The sequence below is a fragment of the Macaca thibetana genome, chromosome 5, assembly GCF_024542745.1.
Source record: "Macaca thibetana thibetana isolate TM-01 chromosome 5, ASM2454274v1, whole genome shotgun sequence".
Lineage (NCBI taxonomy): Eukaryota > Metazoa > Chordata > Mammalia > Primates > Cercopithecidae > Macaca > Macaca thibetana.
The window spans coordinates 147,369,255-147,389,587 of NC_065582.1; the positions used below are offsets into that span (position 1 = coordinate 147,369,255).

General features: G+C 41.0%; 1 protein-coding gene and 1 non-coding gene across 2 annotated transcripts in view; both read right to left on the reverse strand.

Moving 5' to 3' along the window:
* The window catches only part of KLB (klotho beta), a 47,364-nt gene extending 36,475 nt beyond the window's left edge, over nucleotides 1–10,889 (reverse strand). Inside the window, exon 1 of the mRNA XM_050790339.1 lies at nucleotides 9,731–10,889. Coding sequence (XP_050646296.1) covers nucleotides 9,731–10,555 — 825 coding nt within the window. The 5' untranslated portion in view covers nucleotides 10,556–10,889. The remainder of the gene's footprint in view (nucleotides 1–9,730) is intronic.
* Nucleotides 10,890–18,882: 7,993 nt separating this feature from the next.
* LOC126955770 (U6 spliceosomal RNA) lies at nucleotides 18,883–18,989 on the reverse strand. The gene has a single exon (XR_007726070.1). It is a non-coding gene; the product is annotated as a U6 spliceosomal RNA (small nuclear RNA).
* Nucleotides 18,990–20,333: the final 1,344 nt, after the last annotated feature.

Below are 20,333 nucleotides of genomic sequence, written 5' to 3' on the forward strand. Positions count from 1 at the left end.
ATAAACCCTCATAAACACATCACTGAGTTTTAACAGTCATCAAAATGCTGCAGCTTGTTTCAAGATGGGTTTTTAATGTACAATATTTTAAAGAAACAGACATATCTAATTGATTTGCATGTTCTGAAAAGACTAATGTTTATGCCTGTGAGAGTGTGTGTGTGTGTGTGTGTGTGTATGTGCCTGCAATCCACTTTTTTGTTGTTGTTGTTGTTGCAGGTTTAAATCCTTTCTGGAACAAGGTAGATCTTCCTTAAATTGAAAATAATCAATTATGCATTGAATGCCTAACACGTGTCCAGCATGTGTGAGCTTCTGTGAAGGAATTATGCCAAGAAATGTTAAGATAAAGTTACTCAAAGAAGTGGAAAAATAGGAAAGCAATCCAGTTGTATCCTAAGCTCAAGAAAGAGCTGGTGAGGCCTTGACCTAGAGTAGGGTTTCCCAACATTATCTTATCCTGAAAGCCTCTTTCACAGTGTTAAGCAATCTCTTGAACCCACGAGGAATTTTAAAAATTATTTCATCATTTGTGTGTGGTAATAAAAAAATACAAAAAGCGTTGACATATATTTTATTTTATATAAATATATTTATTGACTATTGTATTTTAAGGCCTATTTAAATTTAAAATATTAATAGAATAAATAAATATTTTAAATGCTAATAATATATGAACATAAATTTGGGCATTTAACCATCTAATAATGCACATTATTTAAATTATTTTAATTCGGCCGGGCGCGGTGGCTCAAGCCTGTAATCCCAGCACTCTGGGAGGCCGAGGTGGGCGGATCACGAGGTCAGGAGATCGAGACCACCCTGGCTAACACGGTGAAACCCCGTCTCTACTAAAAAAAATACAAGGCCGGGCGCGGTGGCTCACGCCTGTAATCCCAGCACTTTGGGAGGCCGAGGCGGGCGGATCACAAGGTCAGGAGATCGAGACCACGGTGAAACCCCGTCTCTACTAAAAATACAAAAAATTAGCCGGGCGCGGTGGCGGGCGCCTGTAGTCCCAGCTACTCAGGAGGCTGAGGCAGGAGAAGGGCGTAAACCCAGGAGGCGGAGCTTGCAGTGAGCCGAGATCGCGCCACTGCACTCCAGCCTGGGCGACAGAGCGAGACTCCGTCTCAAAAAAAAAAAAAAAAAAAAAAATACAAAAAAAAACTAGCCGGGCGAGGTGGCGGGCGCCTGTAGTCCCAGCTATTCAGGAGGCTGAGGCAGGAGAATGGCGTAAACCCGGGAGGCGGAGCTTGCAGTGAGCTGAGATCTGGCTACTGCACTCCAGCCTGGGCGACAGAGCGAGACTCCGTCTCAAAAAAAAAAAAAAAAAAAAAATTATTTTAATTATGTAATAAGGAAAAGCATTTTATGACTTAAATATTTTTAAAATTTTATTTATTTTTTATTTTTTTAGAGACGCAGTCCCCCTCTATCACCCAAGCTGGAGTGCAGAGGCATGATCACAGCTCACTGCAGCCTCGAACTCCTGAGCTCAAGAAGCCCTCCTGCCTTGACTTCCCAAAGTGTTGGGAATACAGGCATGAGCCACTGCACCTGGCCTCAAAGTAGATTTCTAAAAGAAAAATATTTTAGTAAACAAGAGTACATAATGACACTTAGATATATCTAGATATGTATATAAATAAAAAACCAGAAAAATAGAACACAAAGTGACACATAAAAAACCAAACTTTGGCCAGGCGCAGTGACTCACACCTGTAATCCCAGCACTTTGAGAGGCAGAGGCAGGTCTATCACCTGAGGTCCAGAGTTCGAGACCAGCCCGGCCAACATGGTGAAACCCTGTCTCTACTAAAAATACAAAAATTAGCCGTGAGCTGTGGCACATGCCTGTAATCCCAGCTACTTGGGAGGCTGAGGCATGAGAATCGCTCCTTCTCAGAACACGAATCAAAAAAGCCACCCCCTGCCAAGCTTTGTGAAACACAAAGTTATAGCATCAAAAATGAATAAATATTGCTTATGTAACGTTTTGTTTGAATCGTTGAATTTTGCTTTTTTTTTTTTTTTTTTTTTTTCTGAGACAGATTCTTGCTCTGTTACCCGGGCTAGAGTGAAGTGGTGTGATCTCGACTCACTGCAACCTCCACCTCCCGGGTTCAAGCAATTCTCCCGCCTCAGCCTCCCCAGTAGCTGGGATTAAAGGCACCCACCACCACGCCTGGCTAATTTTTGTATTTTTAGTAGGGATGAGGTTTTACTATGTTGGTCAGGCTGGTCTCGAACTCCTGACCTCGTGATCCGCCCACCTTGGCCTCTCAAAGTGTTGGGATTACAGGCATGAGCCACCGCGCCTGGCCAAATTTTGCTTTTTAAAAAAGGACAAGTTTTTTTAAAAAGTAAGATTAGTGTTTTGTTCATGAATAACTAATGGTTAATATAAGAAAAATAGTTTGGGGGCAGCTCTTTCAAGTATTTCACAAATAAGGCAAAGCCAGGAGGGACAGTCTTTATTCTTGATATGTGAAAAGCCAAACTAGATGTAATCATGTTGATGATTAAATATTATTTCCTCTTTCAACATTTTAAAAGCACTGTTGGCCGGGCACGGTGGCTCACGCCTGTAATCCCAGCACTTTGGGAGGCCGAGGCGGGTGGATCACAAGGTCAGGAGATCGAGACCACGGTGAAACCCCGTCTCTACTAAAAATACAAAAAATTAGCCGGGCGTGGTTGTGGGCGCCTGTAGTCCCAGCTACTCGGGAGGCTGAGGCAGGAGAATGGCGTGAACCCGGGAGGCGGAGCTTGCAGTGAGCCGAGATCGCGCCACTGCACTCCAGCCTGGGCGACAGAGCGAGACTCCGTCTCAAAAAAAAAAAAAAAAAAAAAAAAAAAAAAAGCACTGTTTTTTTTCCCCTAAAAACAGAATAGGCCGTACATTAATTTTGAGCTTCTGTATGCAACTTATACATCTGGTGAAGATCTCCTTGAGGCAATCGTGTAAAATAATCATCTTTATGCCCCTCATACTAGTTACATGTCAATGTCCTTATTCTTTGTGCTTCACGTCTTTAACCAGTTGTCTACTATAGAATAAGTCAGTGGTTTTAAGGGTGGAGTGAGCGGGAGGAATTTTGACTGCCTGGGGACATTTGGCAAGGTCTGGAGACATTTTTGATTGTCACAACACTGAAAATGGGGGAGCTACTCTCATCTAGTGAGTAGAGTTTAGATGCTGCTAACCTCCTCCATTGCACAGGACAGCCCACCACGACAAAGAATTATCTGACCCCAAATGTCAATGGTGACCAGGTTTGAGAAATCTTTGTACTGTGTAAACAGTATTTATCTATGAAAGATAACATTTTCCCCCCTAATCCAATATGACTAGTAAAAGACAAAGAGTTTTAAAGTCAAGAAATGGTCAAAACTATCATGGAAGTTGGCAGTATTTTTCGTTTTATTTATTTATTTATTTATTTAATTAATTTTTTTCCTGAGACAGGGTTTTGCTGTGTCACCCAGGCTGGAGTGCAGCGGCACAATCACAGCTGTTTGCAGCCTCGACCTCCCGGGCTTAAGTGATCTTCCCACCTCATCCTCCCAAGAAGCTGGGACTACAGGCATGTGCCACCCCTCTCAGCTGATTTCTTATTTTTTGTAGAGACAAGGTTTGTCTCGTCTCTACAAAACTATGTTGCCCAGGTTGGTCTTGAACTCCTGGACTCAAGGGATCTTCTTCCCTCGGTTTCCCAAAGTGCTGGGATTACAGGCAGGAGTAACTCTGCGCAGCTTTGGCAATATTTAGTAGAGTTATAAACAGAATGAGTTATTGTCTCATGAGCAAACTCACCTTCCCAAACCTCTGTGCATGTTTACTCAGAGACTCTCAAATGTTCCATTCTAAAAGGGAAATGTACAAATTTAAATTATTATATGTGTTTATTGATTTAAAAATAGAATGAAAACAGACATTACTGCCTTTACTAATGTGAACCCTCAGGGCTTTGCTGAATAGGCCAAATACGTTTCTGGGATTTAAAAAACTAAACTTGGGAGAGAGAAATCTTTCCTCTACAAAGGAGAAAATGACACAACCCGAGGAAGAAATAGACGTGAGAGGCTGAGATAAAGGGCCTTCCTGGTCACTGAGCCCATTCATCCCTGTCGTCTGGTTACTGAGCCAGGAAATTGCCCCTTTTTGCTTAAGCCAATTTGAATGAGATTTCTGTAACTTACCACCAAAAAAGTCCTGACTAATATACTACTCGATTAATATAAGTAATATTTCAACAGTTTGCAATAATGCCATGAAATATGAAGATTGAACTTGAGACTGGTTTTTGATTACAGTATTTAAGACAGAAATCCTAAACCACTCATTTAATCAACATTTACAACTAACGTGTATAAATATTCTGTGCTAGGTGCTGAGAACATAAAGGCAAATTTAAAAATTGTCTCTCCTTTTTGAAAGAACTCTCAGTCTAGCTGGGGAGATGAAAAAGTATCATGTCGTATGAGTGTTATGCTAGAAACAAACCCATCTTATGGGGAGCCCACAGAAGGGGCACTTAAATCTTTTTTTTTTTTTTTTTTTTTTTTTTTTTTTTTTTGAGACGGAGTCTCACGCTGTTGCCCAGGCTGGAGTGCAGTGGCGCGATCTCGGCTCACTGCAAGCTCCGCCTCCCGGGTTCCCGCCATTCTCCTGCCTCAGCCTCCTGAGTAGCTGGGACTACAGGCACCCGCCACCGCGCCCGGCTAATTTTTTGTATTTTTAGTAGAGACGGGGTTTCACTGTGGTCTCGATCTCCTGACCTTGTGATCCGCCCGCCTCGGCCTCCCAAAGTGCTGGGATTACAGGCTTGAGCCACCGGGGGCACTTAAATCTTAAAGGGGCAAGAATAACTTGGAGGTGGTGACCATCACGAAGTAAAGAGGGCATTTGTGCTAGACAGAGTGAGATAGTTGAAGCTGGTGGAGAGAAATAGGAAGGAGAGATTGAGACACTGGCAGTAGTAGTGTGTTATGATAGAACATGAAGTGCAAGATGATGGGAGAGTGGCCAGGAAGGAGGCTGGGAATTGTGTCTCAAAGGTCTTGGTGAAAATTTGAGACTTTATCCCCAAAGCTTGGGGGAGCCACTAATGGATTTTATATAGGGGAGCAATATGACACATGTCCAAAATATCACACTGTAAGATGAGGATAATAGTTACCTGGCAAGATTGTTGCAAAGAGTATAGATAATATTTATTTACTTATGTGTTTTTGAAATGTAAATGTTCATAATATTTCTCTTTTTAAAAATATTTTTAAAATTTCAATAGTTTTTGGGGTACAAATGGTTTTTGGTTACATGGATGAATTGTGTAAGGGTGAAGTCTGAGATTTTAGTGTACTTGTCACCAGAGGAGTATACATTGTATCTAATATGTAGTTTTTTATCCCTTACTCCTCTCCCAGCTTCTCCATTCTGAGTCTCCAAAGTTGATTATATCCTTCTGTATGTAGGTATATATCATTCTGTATATACAGTCCATTATGTCATGCTTATATAGTGGGAGCTAAGCTATGGGTATGCAAATGCATACATAAGCTCAATATACCCATAGCTTAGCTCCCACTATATGAGAAAACATATGGTATTTGGTTTTCCATTCCTGAGTTACTTCACTTAGAATATACAGATTTTTTTTTTTTTTTTAAATAGAGATGGGGGTCTTGCTATGTTGCCCAGGTTGGTCTCGAACTCATAGGCTCTGGGATTACAGGTATGAGCCACCATGCCCAGCCTAGAGATGATATTTAAAGTGATGATTACCATGCTTAAAAATGGCCAAGCCAGGGCCAGGTGCAGTGGCGCTCACACCTGTAATCCCAGCACTTTGGGAGGCTGAGGTGGGCAGATCACCTGAGGTCAGGAGTTCGAGACCAGCCTGGCCAACATGGTGAAATCCCGTCTCTACTAAAAATACAAAAATTAGCTGGGTGTGGTGGCACTCGCCTGTAATCCCAGCTACTCAGGAGGCTGAGGTGGGAGAACTGCTTGAACCCGGGAGGCGGAGGTTGCAGTGAGCTGAGATGGCATTACTGCACTCCAACCTGGGTGACAGAGTGAGACGCTGTCAAAAAAAAAAAAAAAAAAAAAAAAAAAAAAAAAAAAAAAAAAAAAAAAGGCCAAACCAAAAAAGACATCCTCATTCTATTGCAAATACTGTTGAAAACTTAGCATTGAGGCCGGGCACGGTGGCGGCTCACGTCTGTAATCCCAGCACTTCGGGAGGCCAAGACGGGCGGATCACCTGAGGTCAGGAGTTCCAGACCAGCCTGACCAACATGGAGAAACCCTGTCTCTACTAAAAGTACAAAAAATTAGCCGGGCGTGGTGGCACATGCCTGTAATCCCAGCTACTTGGGAGGCTGAGGCAGGAGAATTGCTTGAACCCGGGAGGCGGAGGTTGCAGTGAGCCAAGATTGTGCCACTGCACTCCAGCCTGGGCAACAAGAGCGAAAACTCTGTCTCAAACAAAACAAAACAAAAACAAAAACTTAGAGTTGAGGCGTCCAATAGTAGATGTGATTATGGAAAATTTTTACCTGAGTCTTAGACTTGCATTAAGGTACTCCCTAGATCTGCAATAAAGTGGAATCTAAATTGCAGGTCAGTCTGGGGACCCTCTGGACCATTCAGGTTTCCTCCAAACGGGAACATTTCAAACCAAGATGGAGTTTTCCAGATCATTCTGGAATGAAAAGAACCCCAATAGCCACCATGAAACCTTTTCTCTATCTGAGAAGCAGGGAATGAAGGGATCCATAACCCCCCAGAATTCAGTTTTATATTAGGCTTGTGTAGCTCAATAAATGTTTTCGGTCTAAAAACCATTCCTAAAGAATGCTTCTTCTGGGTCACAAGGGGGCAGGATAAGGAAGAAATACTTCATTGCAACATAAAATATCAAATTAATGTTTTCTACGTGAAAGTCAAGACAGCGAGGGGACAAGTGGGAAAAACAAGTTCACCTCAGGCTACCAAATCATTGCAAGATTTCTTTAGTGCTATAAGTCACTGGGCCATGCAGTGTATTTCACTTTCTGACTGATTTCAAGGACCCCTCACACCATTTATTTAGTCTAGTGATTTAGAACTTTTAAGGCAATACAAACATTATTTGGAAAACACAACAGTTGAAAAACATATCCCTCCATTTAAAATAATAAAATTTATCTCACGATCAGAAAGTGCTAATTTTGTGTTAAAGGCAGAGAATATCTCAAATTACAGGAAAATGAAAAACATCTGAAAATATGTCATTTTATCAACTACATTTGGAAGCAACATCTGTTAAAGCTTTTTGCCTGTTCATTCTTATCAGCCAATTTTAAGGCTTTAATCCTTAAAATACATTTTCATGAAAACTCTAATTGTTGACATTTTTCCAGGTAATGACTTTTCAACAATTTAGAATATTTTTCTTTATACAAAGGTTAAATAAACATATTCATGCATATATTTGCATAGAAAACTTTAAAAAGAATGTATAAGAAACGATTAACAGTAGTGTCCTTGGCCTGGGATTGTCAGGTGGAGAAAGGGAGAGGGATTTAACTTTTTCACTTTAGATCCTTTGGTACAATCTGATATTTTTATTTTTTATTTACTTATTTTTTTGAGACAGAGCCTCACTCTCACCCAGGCTGGAGTGCAGTGGCGTGATCTCGGCTCACTGCAACCTCTGCCTCCTGGGTTCAAGGGATTCTCCTGCCTCAGCCTCCCCAATAACCAGGACTACAGGCACGTGCCACCATGCCTAGTTAATTTTTGTGTTTTTAGTAGAGAGGGGGTTTCACTATGTTGGCCAGGCTGGTCTCGAACTCCTGACCTCGTGATCCACCCACCTCGGCCTCCCAAAGTGCTGGGATTACAGACATGAGGCACTGCGCCCCGCCCAATCTGATATTTTTAAATGTACATGAGCATGAATTGTTTTAATAATTAAAAGGACTGCCTGAGGTTCACACCTGTAATCCCAGCACTTTGGGAGGCCGAGGCGGGTGGATCATGAGATCCGGAGTTTGAGACCAGCTTGGCCAACATAGTGAAACCCCTCTCTACTAAAAACACAAAAATTAACTGGGCTAGGTGGCACGTGTCTGTAGTCCCAGTTACTCAGGCGGCTGAGGCAGGAGAACTGCTTGAACCTGGGAGGTGGAGGTTGCAGTGAGCCGAGACCACGCCATTGCACTCCAGCCTGGGTGACAGAATGAGACTTTGTCTCAAAAAAAACCAAAAAAACAAAAAAAAAATTAAAAGGACTAAATGAAAGGAATATTTTTCTAACTTTTGCATGCATAATCTTGATAACTTTTAAATACTTATACAATTTCTCCCCTTTAAGGCCTTATTTTGTCAAATCATAGTATACCCACATATTAATATGTTCTATATACAATTCTAGTCAAAAATGTACAAATGACCTTTAAATCATAATGCAATCTATTTACTTCAAGGGCAGATGTGTCTGAAACCATAGTACAATGCACATGTGTAATAATCCAGAAAAGTTCAAAAAGAAAAGAAGTGATAGCAGATATTTTTGTATGTACAAATTCAGACATGGAATTATTTTATGTTGCTCTTTTTTAAAATTTCTGTATACTTAGCTTTTGATCATTAATAATTAAATTACTTTTTGTAGCACATTATAAAATTGATAAAAGTTTTTTCATTTTTAAAATGTAACAGGTGTGCAGAATAACTTATTTTTCCTAATTTTAAATCTCTTGAAAATTCCTGAGTCTTCTTTTCAAAACATTCTTAATGAAGACAGTTAGTGTTAATTATGTTGTCATTTAAAAAATCCATGTCCATAACAGCTGTATTTTACTCCTTAACCTTGGTAAAATTATTTAATTTCATTAAGCTTCAGTTTCCTCATCTTTTAAATGGGAAGAATAAGAAGACTAGTTCATAAGGCTGTTAAGAGGATAAGAGGATCAACTGTGACGATGCATGTAAAATACTTAATGTAGTCTGTGGTGCATAATAAGTACTCAGTAAATATTACCTATGATTTTGCTTGCATTTTCACTATCGTTTTACTAATGTTAACATTTCTCAACATAATCTCTAGCTTTTGAAATACACTGCTTGAAAATTGCTTTAGTAGAGCACATTCTTCCCAGTTCTTATGGGAAGAAATGTGTTTAGCTCCCATAACAATTAACCCTCTCTTTTTTGCTATGTAACACAAATAAAATCAAATGTGAAGTACATTTAAATTTCTGTATTTAATATGCATGAGTTAGCTAACATTTATTTAACTTACTTATTTACTTACTTTATTTACTTATTAGCTAAGTTAGCTATCCTTAACAACAAATACATAGTTGAAATGGTTGTGCCTTAACATAATTCTGAAACAATTGCACGTTGTCAGAAAAGGGTTCCAACAATTAAATTTATGAAGCACTGTTTTCTCACAGGATGAAAGTAAGCTCATATTTTCATACTGTAGTGTATGATGGTAGATTTAAAAATAGCCTCAAAGTGCGACTTTTGAAAAAAACTGATTGGATTAATACATTAAAAATAGCTTAGATAAATAAAACATACACTAACTTAAATACAAAATTTGAGGATAGATCTTGTGAATTAGCCTGAAATCAGTTGCCTTGATTTCAATAAGAGAATTACTGAGGCAGAAGGTAAATTGTTAGTGTTTTCTGAAGCTATAATAAGAAGCGAGCTGTACAGTACCTTGATCAAGTTGTGTCCCACAGTGTAGACAGCTGCTAAATTTCCCTTCTCTCCAGGGGCATGCATACCTGTCCCATACCCATGCCAAGCCACTAGATATGGGTTGTGAATTGTAATCCAATATTTGACACGGTCCCCAAACGTCTGGAAACAGTATGTGGCATAGTCATTGAAGATATCTATTATGGTATCATTTTTCCACCCCCCATATTTTTCCTGTAGGGCCAAAGGCAAATCCCAGTGGTATAAAGTAACTATAGGTTCGATGTTTCTAAGCACTAGAGAGTCCAGAAGAGTATTGTAGTACTGGAGACCTTTTGCGTTGGCAACCGTTACTATTCCATCGGGGAAAAGCCTTGGCCAGGAAATTGAAAATTGATAAAAAGAAACTCCTATAAAATCCAGGGCTGATAAGTCTTTTTCCAGAAAAATGTAACTGTCACTGGAACCATTCGTGCTGCTGACATTTTTAAGGTGTGTGTGGACGAAATGATCCCATATAGAAGGTCCTTTTCCATCCTTCTTCCAACTCCCTTCCACTTGCAATGCTCCAGTCCCAACACCCCAGAAAAAGTTTTTAGGGAAAGTGTCATAGAGAAACAGCTGACTTTCATTTACCGGAGTAAAATTAGGATTTTTAGACCATACAGCTCTTCCATCTCCAGAGAATCCAGTAACAGCTCGTAGCAGAATAAGTGCTGACAGGATGACAGATCTTTGCAGTCCCCCGTTGGACATTGTATTCCTATAGCGTATGGTTATTTCATCAGTGCTGAAGAAAATCCATTCATTCCCTGGAGATCCTGCCGCACAGCCTGGCTTCATTTGCCACCAACTGCTGGACTGTCTTATCAAAGCTTCAGTAAAAGCTTGTGATTGTAAAGCTCTGTCAATGATTAGCTTGAACTGGGAGACTGAGGATGGGTCATAGAGAGCAACGTAATTTGAGGGAGGTGGCCCTATTGCAGTCACCAATGCGTCTCCTTCTCTTTCATTATGGGAAAAATTAGATGAGAATGCATTGGTGACAAGAGTTTAAATGTGTAACTAACACCTATGTAAACAGTGAATTACAATCACATTATTTTCTGTGTAGCCTTTCATATTGACCCAAACCTTTTCTGAATGTTTTGAACATTATTGAATAAGGTATATGCCTTTTCTATTTTTACAGTTTTTGTGTGGTAATTTTATAATCTCACCTATCAAGAAAAATAACATATACAAGTATACAGCATTCCTACATACTAATAGTGAGGAATTAGAAAACACAATCAGAAATGACACTTCTCCACAAAATTCTAACACACCTAAGAACAAGCTTAATAAATGTTACCTATTTCAAGAAAATTGTATCGGGAGACTTGAAAGACTTCAATGAGAAAATATAGCACTTTGTGGATGGAAAAATGGAATACTTTACAATTTAATACACTTAACTAAAGTCCTCTAATCTCCAATTTTATTTTTAAATTTTATTTATTTAACTAAAATTCTCCAATTTCTATTTTTTAAATTAATTCATTCATTTTTAACAACAGTCTCGCTTTGTAGCCCAGGCTGGAGTGCAGTGGTGTCATCAGAGCTCACTGCAGCCTCAACTTCCCAGGCTTAAGCAATCCTCCCACCTCAGCCTCCTGAGTAGCTGGGACAACAGGCACATGTCACCATGCCCAGCTGATTTTTGATTTTTTGGTAGAGGTGGGGTCTGGCTACATCCCCCAGGCTGGTCTTGAACTCCTGGGCTCAAACAGCCCTTCTGCCTTGGCCTCCTAAAGTGCTTGAGATTATAGGTGTGAGCCACCATGCCTGGTCTAATCCCAAATTTTAGTTCAAGAAAATTATTATGAGAGGCCAGGCACAGTGGTTCATGGCTATAATCCCATCACTTTGGGAGGCCAATGCAGGCAGATCACTTGAGGTCAGGAGTTCGAGACCAGCTTAGCCAACATGTTGAAACTCCGTCTCTACTAAAAATACAGTTATCTGGGCAAGGTGGCAGGTGCCTGTAATCCCAGCTACTTGGGAAGCTGAGGCAGGAGAATCTCTTGAACCTGGGAGGTGGAGGTTGTAGTGAGCTGAGATTGCACCACTGCACTCCAGCCTGGGCAACAGACCAAGACTCGATCTCAAAATAAAAAAAAAAAAAAGAAAAAAAAGAAAATTGTTATGAAAGTTCACTTGAAGAATAGGCAATATTTGTTTTTAAAAAGGAAAGAAAAACCTGAAAAAGAAGATAGCAAAGGCATAGACAACCTTCAGCATGATTCTGGAATAAAGATAAACATACAGAAAGAAATACATGTACCTACAGAAATAAATATTGTGCCGAATCAATAGCCTCCAAATAACCTGTAAAAAATTTAATGTTTTACAGCCTGGGGAACATAGTGAGGCCCGATCTCTACAAAAAAAATTTAAAACCACCTGGGTGTGGTCATGCATGCTGTAGTCCCAGCACTTTAGAAGGCCAAGGTGGGAGGATTGCTTTGAGCCCAGAAGGTCGAGGCTGCAGTGAGCCATGATTGCACCACTGCACTCCAGCCTGGGTGACAGAATGAGACTCTGTCTCAAAAGAAAAAAAAAATAATAATGTTTTAAATATTTGAAGTATCACATATGAATGAGAGGCAGAGTGGTTAATAGTCTGGTCTCTGTGCCAGATGAGGTGGCTCACACCTATAATCCCAGCTACTCAGGAGGCTAAGTGGGGAGGGCTGCTTGAGGCCAGGAGTTTGAGACCAGCCTGGACAATATAGTGAGACTATCCTCATCTCTTAAAAAAAAAGATTGGGGCCAGACACAGTGGCTTGCACCTGTAATCCCAGCACTTTGAGAGACCGAGGCGGTAGGATCACCTGAGGTCAGGAGTTCGAGACCAGCCTGACCAATATGGTGAAACCCTGTCTCCACTAAAAATACAAAATTAGCTGTGCATGGTGGTGCATGCCTGTAATCCCAGTTACTCGGGAGCCTGAGGCAGAAGAATTGCCTGAACCCGGGAGGTGGAGGTTGCAGTGAGCTGAGATCGTGCCATTGCACTCAAGACTGGGCAACAAGAGCAAAACTCTGTCTCAAAAAAAAAAAAAAAAAAAAGATTGAGCCTCTAGAGGCAGACTGCCTGAGTTTAAATATAGCTGTGTGACTTGCCCTCAATTTCCTCTTAACTAAGCAAAGGCATAATAATAATATGCACTTCATGGATTATTGTAAGAATTAAACGAGTTAATACGCTGAACCAAATGGTTTTCTCTGGAATAAAGAAACAAATGAACCAGTACATGTAAGACACTTGGAACAGAGACTGACACGTAGTAAATGCTCAATAAACATTATTTTTATGTGAAAGGGAAAGATTATTCAGGAAGTGATGCTAGGATTTAGCATAAAAGACAATTTGTTCTGGCTCCTGCCACATTTTTAGCTTCACTTCTCTCAATTGACTAAGTGGTACACAGCCTGCTTACTTGCACCACTGTACCTTGGTATGTGGTATATGTGCTCTCTACACAGAGTATGTTTCTCCCTTCATCTAGCTCATGTCTTTCTTTTTTTTTTTTTTTGAGACTGAGTCTCGCTCTTTCGCCCAGGCTGGATGGAGTACAGTGGCGCAATCTCCACACCCTGTAATGCAAGCTCCGCCTCCCGGGTTCACACCATTCTCCTGCTTCAGCCTCCTGAGTAGCTGGGACTTAGCCCGCCACCACACCCGGCTAATGTATTTTTAGTAGAGACGGAGTTTCACCGTGTTAGCCAGGATGGTTTCGATTTCCTAACCTCATGATCCGCCCATCTCGGCCTCCCAAAGCGCTGGGATTACAGGCGTGAGCCACCGCACCCAGGCGTCTTTTTTTTTTTTTTTTAAGTTCAGGGGCACATGTGCAAGTTTGTTACATAGGTAAACTTGTGTTATGGGTGTCTGCTGTGCGGATTATTTTATCAGGCAGGTATTAAGCCTAGTATTCACTAGTTATTTTTCAAGATCCTCTCCTTCTTCCGACCCTCCACTCTCTGAGAGGCCCCAGTGTGTTGTTCCCCTCTATGTGTCCAGGTGTTCTCATCATTTAGCTCCCACTTATAAGTAAGAACCTGAGGGATTTGGTTTTCTTTCTTTTTTTTTTTTTTTTGAGGCGGAGTTTCACTCTTGTTGCCCAGGCTGGAGTGCAATGGCACGATCTCGGCTCACCACAACCTCCGCCTCCCAGGCTCAAGCAATTCTCCTGCCTCAGCCTCCCCCGTAGCTGGGATTATAGGCATGCGCCACCACGCCCAGCTAATTTTTTGTATTTTTAGTAGAGACGAGGTTTCTCCATGTTGGTCAGGCTGGTCTCGAACTCCTGACCTCAGGTGATCCACCCGCCTCGGCCTCCCAAAGTGCTGGGATTACAGGCGTGAGCCACTGCGCCCGGCGGGATTTGGTTTTCTGTTCCTGCGCTAGTAAGGCCTTTCTGACTCCCTGTGACTCCTAGCCTGATTGGATTTAGATGGATCTTCTCTGTTTTCCCATGGCAGCCCATGTTTTCTCTACTATGACACACAATAAATCAGCAAATCACACAATAAATGTATCTGTATCCTCTGTTTGAGTGTAAGTTTTCTTTCTCTTTCTCTTTTTTGAAAACCAAAACAGGGACCATGACTGGTTCCCTGTTGATTGTGGCCCAGTACGGTACTTGACATATAGTAGTTACTGAAGTATATATTGATTGAATGAGAGTGTCTATAGTAGGCTGGGCATGAGGGCCCACACCTGTAATCCCCGCACTTTGGGAGGCTGAGGCAGGAGGATCACTTGAGTTCAGGTGTTCAAGACTAGCCTGGGCAACTCATCTCTACTAAGGAAAAAAAAGTACCTATAGTAGACTATGTATACCTCTATCACTGCATTTATCACATTTATCACATAATCCTGGAGTTGTTTGTCTCTTCCACCACACTGTAAGAATATCTCCTATCTAAATTTTTATCATTGCTTATCAGAGTAAATGATTAATAATTATCTATTGAATGAATGGAGTTGGTACAATACTATTTATGAAAATAAAATTTTAAATGTAATAACTTAGACCCTCACAAATATATTTAATTCAAAAATGTATAACCAAAGAAATGGTTAAGATGGTAAATTTCATATTACTTGATTTTACCACAATTTGAAAAATATAGCCACAGAAAACTAAAAGAAAACAAAAGTAAATATTAAATTATGTAAATGTGTAGACTATATATGTTATTCTATTTACATATGATGATATAGAAATAATTTATAATTAAAATATAAAAAAATAAAATTTAAAGGCAAATAACAAACTTAGAAAATGTCAGAGCAAATCTAGAAGGCAAATGGCCAAAGTAAAGCAAATGGCCATAAGTAATTCATGCAAATCAATGAGAAAGCCACTAAATCTCTAACAGATAAATGGCCAAAAAGCGTGAATAAAAAAATACACAAAAGAGGAAATGCAACTAATGAAAAATATGGCTAACAAAAAATTAAACCATAAGTAATTAGAAATATACATGAAAAGAGGCATATAATATTTAATCTTTTTTTTTTTTTTGAGACAGAGTCTCGATCTGTTGCCCAGGCTGGTGTGCAGTGGCGTGATCTCGGCTCACTGCAACCTCTACCACCTGGGTTCAAGTGATTCTCCTGCCTTGGCCTCCCAAAGTGTTGGGATTACAGGCATGAACCACCGTGCCTGGCCAATATTTTATCTTATGAAATTAGCAAAAATAAAAATAAGTGATGAAAACCAATGTAGATTGTTGATTGCAATATAAGTTTGTACAATACTCATGAAAAGTGTGTGTGTCTGTGTGTATATATATATATATATTTTTTATTTATTTATTTATTTTTGAGACGGAGTCTTGCTTTGTCGCCCAGGCTGGAGTGCAGTGGCGCGACCTCGGCTCACTGCAAGCTCCGCCTCCCGGGTTCACGCCCTTCTCCTGCCTCAGCCTCCCGAGTAGCTGGAACTACAGGTGCCCACCACCACGCCCGGCTAACTTTCTTTTGTATTTTCAGTAGAGATGGGGTTTCACTGTATTAGCCAGGATGGTCTCGATTTCCTGACCTTGTGATCCGCCCGCCTCGGCCTCCCAAAGTGCTGGAATTATAGGCGTGAGCCACCACACCTGGCCTTCTTTTTTTTTTATTTTAAAGATAGTGTCTTGCTCTGTCGCCCAGGCTGGAATGCAGGGGTGTGATCTCAGCTCACTGCAACCTCTGGCTCCTCGGTTCAACCAATTCTCCTGCCTCAGCCTCTCGAGTAGCTGGGATTATTTAAACACACACCATCACAGCTGGCTATTTTTGTTTGTTTTTGAGACAGTCTTGCTCTGTCACCCAAGCTGGAATGCAGTGGTGTGATCGTGGCTCACTGCAACCTCTGCCTCCCAGGTTCAAGTGATTCTGCTGCCTCAGCCTCCCGAGTAGCTGGGATTACAAGCGCCCACCACCATGCCCAGCTAATTTTTGTATTTTTAGTAGAGATGGGGTCTCACCATGTTGGCTAGGCTGGTCTTGAACTCCTGGCCTCAAGTCGATCCAACCACCTCGGCCTCCCAAAGTGCTGGGTGCTGGGATTACAGGCTTGAGTCATTGCACCAGGCCTTTTTTTTTTTTTTTTTTTTTTTTTCCTAGACGGAGTCTGGCTGTGTCACCCAGGCTGGAGTGCAGTGGTATGATCTCAGCTCACTGCAACCTCTGCCCCCAGGTTCAAGCGATTCTCATGTCTCAGACTCCCGAGTAGCTGGGATTACAGGTGCCTGTCACCACGCCCAGCTAATTGTTATATTTTTAGTAGAGATAGGGTTTCACCATGTTGGCCAGGCTGGTTTCGAACACCTGACCTCAAGTGATCCACCTGCTTCAGCCCCCCAAAGTACTGGGATTACAGGCCTGAGCCACTGCACCCGACCACATGGAAAGTAACTTTCCAATATACCATGAATCTAAAGTTTTTCATTCAAGAATTTCTGAAATACATTGTAATGAATCATTTCTAAATATATAAAGTCCACCATGCAAAAATATTTTTATAGCAATATTATTTATAACAGAGGAAAATTATAAATAACTTAAAGATCCATCCATAGGGGAATAATTACCTAAGGCATGGAATATTCATTTGAATATTCATGAAATGTTAACATTTTCATTTCATTCATTAACATTTTCAGAGAATATATAGTAGCATTAAAATTCTTAAAATAAAAAACCATCAGGACAATAATCACATATAGAAATTATAAGAAAATACCCACATTTTGCCATATTGTGTTTGGACAGTGAACTAAGGGTTATAGTTATTTTTCTTTTGTATATTTAATTTGATTTTTTAACTTTTAATAACAAAAATGGGCCGGTGCGGTGGCTCATGCCTGTAATCCCAGCACTTTGAGAAGCTGAGGCAGACGGATCACCTGAGGTTGGGAGTTCGAGACCAGCCTGGCCAACATGGTGAGACCCCATCTCTACTAAAAACACAAAAATTAGCCAGGCATGGTGGTGTGCACCTGTAGTCCCAGCTACTTGGGAAGCTGAGGCAGGAGAATCGCTTGAACACTAGAGGCAGAGGTTGCAGTGAGCTGAGATCGCACCACTGCACTCTAGCCTAGATGACAGAGCGAGACTGTGTCTCAAAACAGCAACAACAACAACAAAACCCAAAAATGAACATTAAAAGAATACAGATAGTTGATATTAGATGTAAAAGTTTCTTGAAACCCAGGCGTGGTGGTGTACACTTATAGTCCTAGCTACTTGGGAGGCTTAGGCAAGAGGATTGCATGAGCGTGAGCCAGGAGTTCGAGGCTTTAGTGCAGTATAATTGCGCCTGTGACTCGCCACGGCACTCCAGCCTGGACAACATAGTAAGACCTTGCCTCTTAAAAAAAAAAAGTCTATTGGAGAAGCTAGATAGTTTCCCACTAAGATTAGGAATAAGGCAAGGATGTCTGTTCTCATCACCTCTATTCAACATTACACTGGAAGTTGTAGCTAATGCAGTAAAACAACAACAAAAAAAGAAATAAAACATAGGGAAGCAACGAAGAAAACTATGTTTGTTCACAGATGATAATGATTGTCTATGTAAAAACTTCTAAAGAACCAACCAAAGAATCCTGGCACTAATAAGTGATTACAACAAGGATGCAAGATATTTTTTATATATATATATATATATATATATGTGTGTGTGTGTGTGTGTATATATATATATATTTTTTTTTGGTAAAAACAAAATGTGTTTTTTTAAATTAAAAAATATGAAGTCTGCCACCAAACTCTTGAAGCAACCCTTTTTTCTAATCCCCTTCTTGTGTCAAAGAATGTGTTGCAGTTGATTACTTTGTGGTGGTTTCCAAATGGGCAGGCGGCAAATTCTCTTGGATTTCAGCTTCTACAGTTATCCAAAATCAGTGTCAGCTGAGCTATGCTCCCTCTGAAGGCTCTGAGGGAGAACCCTTCCTTAACTCTTCTGGTGGCTGTTGACATTCTTTGACTTGTGGCAACATGATTTTAATTTCTGCTTGTTTCACGTGGCTCTGTCGCCCAGGCTGGAGTGCAGTGGCATGATCTTGGCTCACTGCAACCTCCACCTTCCAGGTTTAAGCCATTCTCCTGCCTCAGCCTCCTGAGTAGCTGGGACTACGGGTGCATGCCACCACACCTGGCTAACTTTTTGAATTTTTAGTAGAGACAGGGTTTTACTGTGTTAACCAGGATGGTCTCGAACTCCTGACCTCCTGATCTGCCTGCCTCGGCCTCCCAAAGTGCTGGGATTATAGGTGTGAGCCATCACGTCTGGCCCTTTTTTTTTTTTTTTTAGATGAAGTCTTGCTCTGTTGCCCAGCCTGGAGTGCAAGCGATTCTCCTGCCGCAGCCTCCCGAGTAGTTGGGACTCAGGCATGAGCCACCAGGCCTGGCTAATTTTTGTATTTTTAGTAGAGATAGGGCTTCACCATGTTGGCCAGGCTGGTCTCCAACTCCTGACCCAAGTGATCTGCCTGCCTTGGCCTTCCAAAGTGCTGGGATTACAGGCGTGAGCCACCGTGGCTCACATAGCCTCCTTTGTGTCCTTTCCTCTTCTTCTTGTTTTTTTTTTTTCGGAGACAGCGTATCACTCTTGCCCAAGTTGAAGACAAATAAAGAACGCTTCACAAATCTGTGTGCCATCCTTGCACAGAGGCTATGCTAATCTTCTCTGTATCATTCCAATTTTAGTAAATGTGTTTCCAAAGTGAGCACAAGATGCAGGATTAATACACAAGAGTCAATTGTTTTCTTACATGCCAGCAATGAACAATTGAAATTTGAAATTAAAAAGACAAAATCCAGCCTGGATAACATGGTAAGACCCCATCTGTACAAAAAAGAAAAATAAAAAATTAGCTGGACGTGGTGGTGCACACTTGTGGTCCCATCTACCAGGGAGGCTAAAGTGGGAGGATCACTTGAGCCTGGGAAGTTGAGGCTGCAGTGAGCCATGACTGCGCCACTACACTCCAGCCTGGGTGACAGAGTGAGACTGTCTCAGAAAAGGGAAAAAAAGAAGTTTCTCAACAAAGGCTAAGTTTTAAAATGTGTACTCTAGCTGGGCAGGGTGGCTCACGCCTGTAATCCCAGCACTTTGGGAGGCCAAGGCGAGCGGATCATGAGGTCAGGAGTTCAAGACCAATATGGTGAAACCCCATCTCTACTAAAAATACAAAAATTAGCCAGGCGTGGTGGTGTGCACCTGTAGTCCTAGCTACTCGGGAGGCTGAGGCAGAAGAATCGCTTGAACCAGGAAGGCAGAGGTTGCAGTGAGCAGAGATCGTGCCACTGCACTCCAGCCTGGGCAGCACAGCAAGACTCCATCTCAAAAAAAAAAAAAGTGTACTCTAGGATTGAAGTACCTTTTCCTTAAAAAATAAAAGGAATAAAAATAAAGTAAATGTGTACTGAATATTTATTTGCTAGTGAACAATAATGTATCACTAAATCATTTCAGATTTCATATGAGAAAATACAAGAAATGACTATTTGTCAGAGCAAGTTCATTAAGCTGATTAAATGAGAACATATGTAGATAACAATAACATAATTTCATATCCATTATGATGACTATTTTTTTAGAAAACCCAGAAAATAATAAGTGTTGGAAAAGATGAGGAGAAATTAGAATGTTTGTGCCGTGCTGGTGGGAATATAAAATGGTGCAGCCATTGTGGAAGAGGGTATGGTAGTTCCTAAAAAAATTAAATAGAATTACCATATGATCCAGTAGTTCTCCTTCTGGGTAAGTACTCCAAAGAATGGAAAGCAGGGACTTTGCCAGGAGCATGTCTCATGTCTGTAATCTCAGCACTTTGAGAGGTGAGGTGGGAGGATTGCTTTAGCCCAGGAATTGGAGACCAGCTTGCTCAACATAGTAAGACCCTGTCTCTATCAAAAATTAAAAAAACGTCCAGGCGTGGTGGTTCACACCTGTAATCCCAACACTTTGGGAGGCTGAGGTGGGCAGATCACTTGAGACCAGCCTGGACAACATGACAAAACCCTGTCTCTATCAAAAATACAAAAATTAGCTGGGCATGGTGGTGCACACCT